The 11,243-nt window shown below is 40.1% G+C and overlaps 1 protein-coding gene across 1 annotated transcript in view; it reads right to left on the bottom strand.

Moving 5' to 3' along the window:
* Positions 1-3,239: 3,239 nt before the first annotated feature.
* RNF13 (ring finger protein 13) overlaps positions 3,240-11,243 on the bottom strand; it is a 36,120-nt gene continuing 28,116 nt past the window's right edge. Inside the window, exons 9-10 of the mRNA XM_005141155.3 lie at positions 6,438-6,518; positions 3,240-4,704 (exon numbers count right to left, since the gene is read on the bottom strand). Of these exons, the coding sequence (XP_005141212.1) occupies positions 4,340-4,704; positions 6,438-6,518 (446 nt within the window). The 3' untranslated portion in view covers positions 3,240-4,339. The remainder of the gene's footprint in view (positions 4,705-6,437; positions 6,519-11,243) is intronic.

Below are 11,243 nucleotides of genomic sequence, written 5' to 3'. Positions count from 1 at the left end.
GTGCAGTTCTGAGTTTTGTAAGACAGCAGTAGTATGGTAATACCTCTTTAGGCAAAGGCCAGGCCCTCTTTGAGGTAAATAATTTTAAATGAGATGGTATCTTGTCACAGAACTCTATGTTTATCTGATTAGGGTTAGAGAGCTCCCCTGCCACATGGGTACCTAATGTACAACCCCTGGAACAAGTTAGAGATCTTTGCCATGTTATCTACTCATCAGGATATGTTGCAGTCTAACCAAGGTCAGCCCTTCACAGGGTAAGAACATGCTCCCCTCAGAAAGGACAGAGCTAAGGTCTCTCTTACCCCAAAACAATTCTGCCTGGCTTTTGGCACTTCTGCTACCCAGGGTGGGCCTTGTGAACTAACACAGCATTGGTGAGATGCAATAGCCGACAATGGGAGCATAGGGGCTGGGAAAGAAAGAAAAGCCCGAACCACAGGAGGTCAGCTAAGACTCTGCTTCCCTGGGTCCCGGAGATGACCATTAAAATGCTTTTGCTCTCCCCTACATCTTAAATCTTCAGTGTGAATGTTGTATCTGCTCCATTGCTTTTCACTAGATCTCAACCTAACCTAAAACCTTTGTATACAAAAGGCCTTGCCTTCTACAAGTACTCAAGTTGTTTGGTGTCCAAACTTGCCTTCCATCTGCTAAAGTTAGACTAGAAAAAGCCCATAGCGCTAGGTAAGTTCACATTTAATCGTAACTAGTACAGAGGTTGCAAACCTTTCATTTCTCCCTTAAATGTGTGTGAATTGTTTTGCTCCGTATCTAAACTAAACCCAATTTAACCCAACTCACATCCTGACTGCAGAACTTTTTTGGAAGGAGGATCACTCCCCAAAGCTTTTTAGGTAGTAGGCTCATAGCTAGAATTAACTGTAATGGCACCTCTGAGACAGGCACAGCCACCAGCAGAGCACACCAGATTTCTTATTTGTCTTAACACTGTTCCCTTCTTATCAATCTCCCTCTCCTGAACAAGTGTTTGTATGTCACCTGTCTACTTTTTCTTGGTAATAATTTGGTACTGCTCAAATTCCTTTTTCAAAAGTGTGTTTTGTTGAATTTCCACAGCAGAACGGTGTCTGTGTACCCGGTTTGCTAGGATCTGTGCAAAGTATATTCCTTGAGTAATTTTGATAAATTTCACATTTCCGTATCAACAGATGATTTAAATACTGAGGGTTATTTTCCTGTGTTAAAGGTCTGAACACTGAATCGTGATCTAGGTCATAAATTTGCATTAGTATTTTCCTTGAAAAAGTTACGAGCAGAAATAAAGCAAAACGCTTTGGTTCAGACATTCCAAAGTTCCATGTAACTGTTTTTTTCTGCTGAACCCAAGCCCTGTGCAGTCCTGCACACCTATCATCCTCCTTTTGCAATGGATCCTCCTTTAGCAGGATTGCACCACTTAGTTTTAGGGTACCTGAAATACAGTTGTGAATGCACTGACATCTGAACAGTGGGAACCCATTTTAAGAAACATCTTCCAGCTTAGTAAGTTTTCAGAAATGTTTTCACACTGGGACTTAACTTGGCATACATACAGTGAAAGTGGAATTTTACATAGTGAAAATACAATAATACACCATTTGTCATCAACCCTATGGATTGCTGGTGGCAGTGATTTGAGAATGAGTCGTTTTTTCATTACACCTTTTCCATGCCTCATTCTGCAAAATAAACTTTCTCTGCTCTTACCCAGTCCCAGAGAATTGATTTCCTTTGCCAGGCTGAAGCAAGGAGGGCGTTGCAGCTTGGTGTGTTAGGTCAGAAATAACGAATGGACACCCCTCACCTGTACTGGCCGCAGTCCAGGGTTCAGTGTTTTCTGACTTCCAGAACACAGGCTCTACAGGTGTCAGCAGGTGGGCAGGAAATACTAACAGCACCCTGTTCTTCCTTCCCTCTCCCACACACAAATTACATGTACAGACCCAGACTCAATGGTCGCACTCAAAGAGTTGTAGTCAATGGTTCAACGTCCGGTTGGAGATCAGTAACGAGTGGTGTCCCTCAGGGATCGGTGTTGGGACCAGTCTTGTTTAATATCTTTGTCGCTGACATGGACAATGGAATTGAATGCACCCTCAGCAAGTTTGCTGATGACACCAAGCTGTGTGGTTTGGTTGGTACGCTGGAAGGAAGGGATGCCATTCAGAGGGACCCTGATGCACTTGTGAGGTGGGCTGATGCCAACCTCATGAAGTTTAACCATGCCAAGTGCAAGGTCCTACACCTGGGTCGGAGCAATCCCAGGCACAGCTACAGGTTGGGCAAAAAGGAAATTCATGGTAGTCCTGCGGAGAAGGACTTGGGGGTGTTAGTCAATGAGAAAATGAACATGAGCCAGCAGTGTGCACTCACAGCCCAGAAAGCCAACCGTATCCTGGGCTGCATCAAGAGGAGCGTGACCAGCAGGTCAAAGGAGGTGATCCTGCCCCTCTACTCTGCTCTTGTGAAACCTCACTTGGAGTATTGTGTGCAGTTCTGGTGTCCTCAACATAAAAAGGACATGGAACTGTTAGAACAGGTCCAGAGGAGGGCCACGAGGATGATCAGGGGACTGGAGCACCTCCCATATGAAGACAGGCTGAGAAAGTTGGGGCTGTTTAGCCTGGAGAAGAGAAGGCTGCGTGGAGACCTCATAGCAGCCTTCCAGTATCTGAAGGGTCCTACAGGGATGCTGGGAAGGGACTATTCATTAGGGACTGTAGTGATAGGACAAGGGGTAACAGGTTGAAACTTAAAACAGCAGGGGTTTAGACTGGATACAAGGAAGAAATTCTTTACTGTTAGGGTGGTGAGGTACTGGAGTGGGTTCCCCAGGGAGGTAGTGAATGCTCCATCCCTGGCAGTGTTCGAGACCAGGCTGGATGAAGCCTTGGGTGATATGGTTTAGTGTGAGGTGTCCCTGCCCATGGCAGGGGGGTTGGAACTAGATGGTCTTAAGGTCCTTTCCAATCCTAACTATGCTATGATTCTATGATTCTGACTAAAAGTGAACAACAGTGAAGGTTTTCTGTTTAACTTGGTCCTCCCGCACACAGTACTGATCAGTCCAGCACTTTGTGCTGTGATACACAGTGAAGTGTAGGCTGCTTGCTTACCAAGGAATCTTAATAGTTGCATGTTCTGGATCTTTAAAAATACTTTAACCTTTGTAATAAATATAGAAGACTACACCATGAATGTAAGTAATGAAAAAGTTAATACATTCTTTCTGATACTTAAAGTGAAAAACATGTTTATTAACATTCTTTCAAGCTTTCCTTATTCAAGGCCATGTAAAAAAATCTCTGCATTTTGAGTATACGTGTGGTTTTTACTTTCTACATAGTTACAGAGGTATTATATAACATTTACTTTTTTCATGATACACTGGTAAGTACTGAGTTCTGTTAAACAGTTATAAGCACTTGTTTTCAAATCAGGTATTCAAAAAGAATTTTTCTTTCATATATACATAGTTTAGCAGACTAATGCAGCATAAAATGCTCTTTAGTAAGAGGTATATGAGTTGAGGATCAACAGAATACTTACCTAAATTATTTTTTTATGTGGAACAAAACCTCTGTTCTGGCCAGCCCCTTTTCTTCTCCCCGCCCACCCCAACACTGGAAACCAGACTACATCACAGTAGCAGGTAGGGATAGCTAATTATTTATGGCAGATCTTATCTTGTGAATTTCTCAAAACTAAACATATATTCTAAGTTTCCTTATGCTGGGAATTGCTCAATGGAACTGTTTAAACTCAGCTACTTTGGCAGATTCCACAGTTTGGAATCTGCTTTGAGATAAAAGTGGAATTTCTTCTGCTTTGTTTTGATACTGCCACCATATAGAATATCAATCTGTTCTACACTTTTCTTTCAGAAGTGGTGACAGTTTTTAGGAAAACTCTACACAAACATGCAAATACATTGTTCTGTTGGGCTTAAGGGGTAACACATACATGTAATAAATATTGCTATCAGTATGACCCGGTTGTAGCTGCAAAATGGAAAAAAAATTACTTCCAGATAAACCCCCTTTCAACAAGATACATTTAGAGTCTGTGATATTTCTATTGATATAAACTATTAACATTAATTATTAGCATTGTGAAGTCCAGTTAAACTGTTCATTTTGAAAAGACAGAATGCATGACTGAATACCTGTGTCAGAAATAAATCTCTAATGATTTAACCATAGTACTACTACATGAACTGCTGCTCCTATTGAAGAAACCAAATGGATTAGAGATTAAAAGATACTCCCTATGTAAAGGTTTGTGAAGTATAGCCTTCAGAATGTTTTTGATCGTACACTATTCATCATTAGTAGTCTTAGACAGTATTTGCCACTCTGTACTCCCTTTCATCATTGGGCTGCAGTTGGACCACTACACTTTCTTCGTTTGTTCCATTTTCTGCATCACTGCTATCAATATTGTCATTGTCATCTTCCTCATATTCTGAGGACTCAGTCATGTTCTGATGGGAATGAGATTCTGACAGAGCCCCAAATGACTGAGTACTAACTGAGGCTAATGGTCTAAGCAAGGGAGTGTTTTCAGACACTTCATTCTCTTCTTGACTACTGTCTGTTTCAGAGTCAGAGTCCCCCTGAGAAGGGACCACTTTCTGCTTACATACAGGACACGTTTTTTTTGTTTTTGTCAGCCACGGATCCACACACTTGCAGTGATATGCTGTTAGAAAACAAAACACAAGTCCATCATTAACAAAGTGAAAAGGACAATGAAACCTGCTGAATTGTATTTATGCTTAGGAACACGAGAATTTTAGAATTTAACTCAGAGAATTTTAGTTGCAAGTTTGTTGGCATGGAGACTGCCTATCCTTCTGTACAAAACACCTAACAGATGATGATCCTGGCCATGCAGATAGATGCAATGAATACTTATTTCCTCTACTGAACCAATCCAAGAGCAATTCTGCAATGGGTCATGTTTGATAAAATAAGCTTTAAAAGCTTCTTGAGGATCTATGCCCATCTGTAGCTATCTTGCAGCAAACATGCCGTCATTCTCCTCACAGTGCCTTTAACTTCCACCTATATGTAGTGAAGTACCTTGTTATTAAATAAAGTTATTGTGTGATTTTTGCCACTAATAAATCAGTTCTACAGTTGGCACTGTGACTAGACTGGTTTTAAAAAAAAAATAATTGAAAGTGTCTTATGCTATTAAAAACTAAGCTCTGCTTATTAACAGAGACTTGTATCTGGCAAAGAGCATATTGCGTTTAGTACACTTTAAAACCCACGAGTAGCATGCTCTCCATGAAAGCTGACTGTAGTGGGGGTTTTTTTTGTCAGCAATCTTTGATATTGGTGATGGGATTTCATTAACTTTGCAGTCCCTATCTGGGACAGATGCTATGGATCTGTCCTTTCTCTTCCGAGAACTCTTTGTCAGCCTGTTTTGAAATTTCTATCACTGGGACCTACACAGCTCTCAGTCTGTCACCTGCTGTGTTGACTGTGGATGTAAGGCTGTGACATCAGTTGCCTTTTTTTTTTTTTTTTTACATCTCTTAGTGATGTGGTGTTTGCTGTTGCAGTGCTTGATCAGAGCAGGAGTTTAATGAGAAAAATTCTGGGTAAAACTGCATCCAGCCAAAATGGCTGTAATACAGTTAATGGACTCAGAGGCAGAGAGGGGTCTCAGGGTAGGAAGGATGAATCTATTGTGATAAGAGTGGACACAGGTTTTATAAAAAAAAAATTAGAGGCCCTGCTCTTGGGCCCAGGCCTCTGAGACTTCTAGACAGAAGCTCTTAAATGCTTCATGTATGCACTTAAAAGCAGTCTTGTCTTGTGGATAGACATGTACATGACTACTAGATACACCTTTTGCAGTGGGGCTCTATTTCAGAAAGACTGTTCACACAGTACACTATTTTACTTATCACAGTATAAATGTTCTGCTAATTTCTGCACTGACAACACTGACTTCCAAGTGCAGCCAAGGCAGTAGTGTATATAGCTTCAGGCTACAGGACAGACTATATCCCTTTATCCAATGTCTATGTCACTAATAGCTGAATTATGTTTTTATGGTTAACTGCCTTTGAGAAAGCAAAAGCCTACTTTTTTAAAATGTAAAAACTTTTTTAAATGTAAAAAAAGTAACTCTGGAATGTGTTTCCCATTAAATACAGGTATTTAGAGTACAGTGTTAAACCCAGATGTTCTTTCATGTGCACATCCAAATGAAAACACAGAAGTGGGAATGTGAGCTTTTTCTCTATTTAAAAAGACAAAAAAAAGTTTGTTCTTTTCCCAATTTATACATACACTCCTGTGTATTAGCAAAAATAAATTTTATAAATCAATAAACAAGTTCACTGTGGGGTTTAGATATGGTGTTTTAGAGAGCTGTTCTAATACAAATGCCAAACCTAACATACAGCTGCTTACCATGAGAACATGGAAGGATTCTGAGCTTGTCTCCATCCTCATATTCATCCAGACAAATGGCACATACATCGTATTCATCTCCTGCAGCACATAATTGAGAATCAGTTTAACAGATTTGCAACAGACCTTTGCAAACACATACATACAGGTTCTCTTACTGAGCTTCCGAGGCTGAAGAAACTACTATTCTTCCCTGCCCATGCAAGGGGCAGGTTCTTTGAAGCTACATAGTTGACTGCTATATTTCTACCCTTACTTATTAAGGCTACAGCTCATTCACTTTCCATTAAGGTTAATAAACGTTTCAAACTATGTGAAGCACTACATCTATAATACTTGTTCATTCTTACAAAAAGATAAAAAAAATAAGGATTCCTGTTTCATTTTTATAAAGGGCTTTTACACAGTCATTTTTACCAATCAAAATTCCTTAAGATGCTGGCTCTCTAAAGTCTGCAGTTATACCAGAATCTTATGCCCTTCTCATAACCTGAGTTCATCAGTTATAAAAAAAAACCAAACAAAAATAATACAAAAACCTGAGAAGAAACAGAGTGCATTGGTTGATCACTACAATGTTGCTAGTGTGATACAACTGGGGAAGAAGAAAAATGCAACAGTAGAAAGCACCAAAGAGTAATCTTTCCAGAAGCATTAAGTACTGTTCAGGAGTCTGTAATGTGGCCACCTGTACCCTCAAAAGATTAAGTCAACCAGAAACAAAGAAAGACTGTTATGATCACATAACAGAGAAACTATCATGCAAGAAGAGTAAAATAAAATAGCCAGATCTTTTTTATAGAAACATTTGAAGGCTGAAAAGGGATTCAGCTTTCTCTACCAAAAACACAGAGGAGCGATATCACTCAGAGAAGCTGAGGTGGGAAGAGCTGTCATCAGACCAGGAATTGTTAGGTTGGAAATGAAAAGAAAGAAGACAATGGAGAGAAATAAGCCTAGATCCCTCAATTCCTCTCTTAAGACTGCCAGTTACTAGGCTATATTATTAAAGGTGAGTAGTGCCAAGTACATATTTTAAAATAAAGAGGTAGCTACATTTAATTTTATAAGGAGCCATATTTCAGGTATGTATTGTAAATCCTTATCCGATCAAACCCTGAGAGGGACTTAAGCAGTGAAAGGGTCACTGTTGCTGTTTGTTACTGAACCCCTGCTTTGACATGAGCTGGGTTGAGTATCTGTTCAGCTCTGTCAAGGCTAGAAAAGTTCTGGCCATGCGCTCAAAGCCACTGTATATGCAAAAGTTGGTGAACTCTTCTTTTGTACACCTCTTTCAACTTACAACACATCTACTGCTGCAACTCGCTATTTCCAGATGGTATTCCTATGATGCCATTAGCACTTTATTTAAACAAATGAACCTTACTGTCTTAGCACTGCTCAGTACTGCACTGTCTCTTCACAAGCAGCTGCTTGGTAGGGCTGCACCCTCCCAGCCATGAAGTGTTTAGATGCCTAAACTACAGCGTATCAGAAAAAAAATTGCCTGGTTCAGCCCACCTCTCCCCCTATTAAGTCTTCCCTGTCACAGGGATGGAAGCCCATATGCCAGCAGGCTGAACTGCAAGCTTTCCTACCACTTGACTAACAGGTTAAGGGACTAGATAGCTACATGGTCACGTGATCCAATGTGTATTTGTACATCCTATCACAAGGGCAGTCATCTGCTCAACATGTGGTGCTAGTGTGCCTGCATCCTGGTTATATGCCTTGTGATAGGAAAACAAAAAAAAAAAAAACAGTGATAAAAGACTGGACAGAAAAAGACTGTCCATAGGAGGACACCCCAGATATCCCAAAGAACTACGTCATGCCCTGCATATTTTGGTATTTTGGCTAAGTCTTCGTAACAGGAACCCTAGACCAAGTTTGCCTGTTCCCAATCTGTACCATCTTCACAGCTGCTTCTTAGCATTCCACTGCGCAGCAGTTTACAGTTCATCTTCAGGGGCTAAGACCCTTGGTCTTGCCATACAGCAGAGGAGCTAGGGAAGTAAAGAGGTGTAGGTCCCACAAGAAAGAGCGTGTTCAGAAAAGGTTCACTACCTCATATACTAAAATAGCTAAGGGAGAAGGCATACAGCAAGGCAGCAAACCCCATGAGAGACATGAGGTTGCCAAAATCCTGTCACGTCAAGGTAAAAGAAACAAGGGCTGAGATGCTGGATCTCATTTCCAGTGCCCCTCAGGGCATCCTTCCCCATTTCCTTCTAATTCCTTAAAAATTCCACCTGACCTAAGCCACATACATCCCACAAGTGTTACCTCATCAGTTATCCTCACAACTCTACTCTGTACTCCCATGCCCCACAGCATCACCTTAATCCTCTCCCAGTAAACTTCTGTCAAGTCTTTTCCTGACTATCTGCTGCACTAGAACTTCATTGCTGCACTAGAACTTCATTGCTGCACTAGAACTTCATTGCTGCACTAGAACTTCATTGCTGCACTAGAACTTCATTGCTGCACATCACTCCAAGGCCTGACATTGGAATGTCAGATTTAAATGCGTAAGACTGACATGTGCTAGCCAAAAGAATGTCTTCACATACTTGGTTCACCTTTCAGCATACACGTATCACCCAGAATAACCTGTGACACACCAGGGTTTAACACAAATTTACAGGTATTTTTAATACCAAATCCTATTATTACTTCCCAAAGCACTTTCCAGATTACATACACGAGACTGACACTGCAGTTCACACTCCAGGCTTGTTCAAAGAAATTGGTGCAATACACAACAGCCAAGTTGTCAAAGTGTTACTCTGGAGAAAAGGTGGAAATAATGGGGCAGACTTCAGTAGTGCGTAGCTAGAGCAGGCCCACGCTTGGGTCATGAGCATACTCTACATTATCGGGAAGGACTGCAGTTGATGGAAACCGGCAGGTTTTGCATTATTCGGAAGAGATGTCCTTTCAACACAAAAGTCTGTGATTAAAACTTCATGGCAGGAGAGAAATTCTAGAAAGTCAACTCAAAACTCATTTTGATACCATCCTGCTAAATCCAGCGCTTTTCTACAGATGGCAAAATTAACTGATTAGGTACTTAAGAGTCAGTTTTCAAATAAAAACTTAGTTGCCATAATGCAACTCAGAATGGTTCTGTACAAGTAAGGAGACCAAGTATATCACAGTAGGAAAACTAAGAGCTCTAAATCAGCATCAAAGGAGCCAAGCTTTCCAAGAAAGCTGCAGAAAGCTAACAGAAGTAACACTAGAGGCACAGAAGATAAATAGCCATCGTCAGCTCAAATTTCAAGTATTACATGAAAATTAGTTTTCAGGGAAAGAGGATCAGCAAAATTAAATTGTTCAGCAACAGATGATACAAAGTTGTACTATTTTTCTGTTCATGTGTTCATAATATGATCATTAATAAAGCACAAAAGTTAAATTCAAAACTTAAAGTTCTAAAAAGCAACTTGACCAGGATCTTTCATTAACTGTGTAACAATACACTTAACTGAGAAAAATAAACTTTCTTTGCAAATGTAAAAAAAAAATAAAACCCAACACAAAAATACTAATTCCAAAATGCAGGATACTGTCAGTCAAATGCAGCATAACAGTTTTTCTAGTTTGGTCTGTAAACAATCTTTAACTCACATGATCAGTCTTGATCATGTTTAAATACTTCTCATAATAAAAATTTAAAAACATACCAAAGAATGACAGTAGTAGCCTAATGATATTCATATATCCACACAGAAATAACTGTACCCTCAGCTTTTAAATAAGGACATGCCTTATACTCCACATTACCAGACCAAGGGAAGCACTCCTCTGCTTTGATTCAGGATTTCTGCAAGCTTTCTTTTGCAGATGATTTTAACAAAGTGAGCTTCCTTGGGTTGCCCAAGGAAGTTGTGAATGCTCCATACCTGGTGGTGTTCAAGGCCGGGTTGGGCAGAGCCTAGGGTGACATGGTTTAGAGTGAGGTGTCCCTGCCCACGGCAGGGGGGTTGGAACTAGATGATCTTAAGGTCCTTTCCAACCCTAACTACTCTATGATTCTAAGAACTGAGCCAGCTCATTAACAACCAGGCTGTTTTAATGTATCTGAATTTGTGTTTAGCTGCATTGGTAGCAGGTGCTTCTGTAAATTTAAAAATTTTCAGTATAAAGCATTTTCTAAAGGTGCTGTCAATTTTTTTTAAAAAAGATAACACATGGTGTTCATCTGGAATTTGTCTTCTATAGGGTGGAAGACATGGAACAGGATCTTATGCAGCATTGTGACCGTCACATGTTGCTGTTGTGCCAAATTTATTATTTTTTTTCCCCCACAGACTTTGATAATTCAAAAGTAATAGATGTCAATTTTGTTTGTAGTAAAGATGAAAGCAGGAAAAACCATAAAGCATGTGAAGGGCTCTCCATTGTGGTACTAGGTCTGTATTTGGAAGGTAGTAAGGGAAGCCTACTTGCATAGAATTATTTTCTTGCCTCATTCAAAAGGCTTGCTCTTGTATTCCTTGCACAACCTCAACTCCCCTAATAAGCAAAGGGATGCAAAATGAGCCCTCTAATTTTACCAAAATACTGGATAAACTTGAATGCTTCTGTTTTATGACTGCCATGACAGAACTGATACTGAATCTGTATTTTGCATGTGCCTAATACTTCCACTTTAAAACAGAACAAAAACTGGTAACTTTTGTCTTTCCGAAGGTAAAAAAACCAACAAAACATTTCAAACAGTACTTAATTATACAGCAGATACACAACCAAGGCACAGAAGATGTCCTAAAAAGGTAACTTCTTCACATTATTAAAAGG

Source organism: Melopsittacus undulatus, chromosome 6 (assembly GCF_012275295.1).
Source record: "Melopsittacus undulatus isolate bMelUnd1 chromosome 6, bMelUnd1.mat.Z, whole genome shotgun sequence".
Classification (NCBI taxonomy): Eukaryota; Metazoa; Chordata; class Aves; order Psittaciformes; family Psittaculidae; genus Melopsittacus; species Melopsittacus undulatus.
Note: the sequence above shows the minus strand (reverse complement) of the source record. Positions and strands in the feature narration are given on the sequence as shown.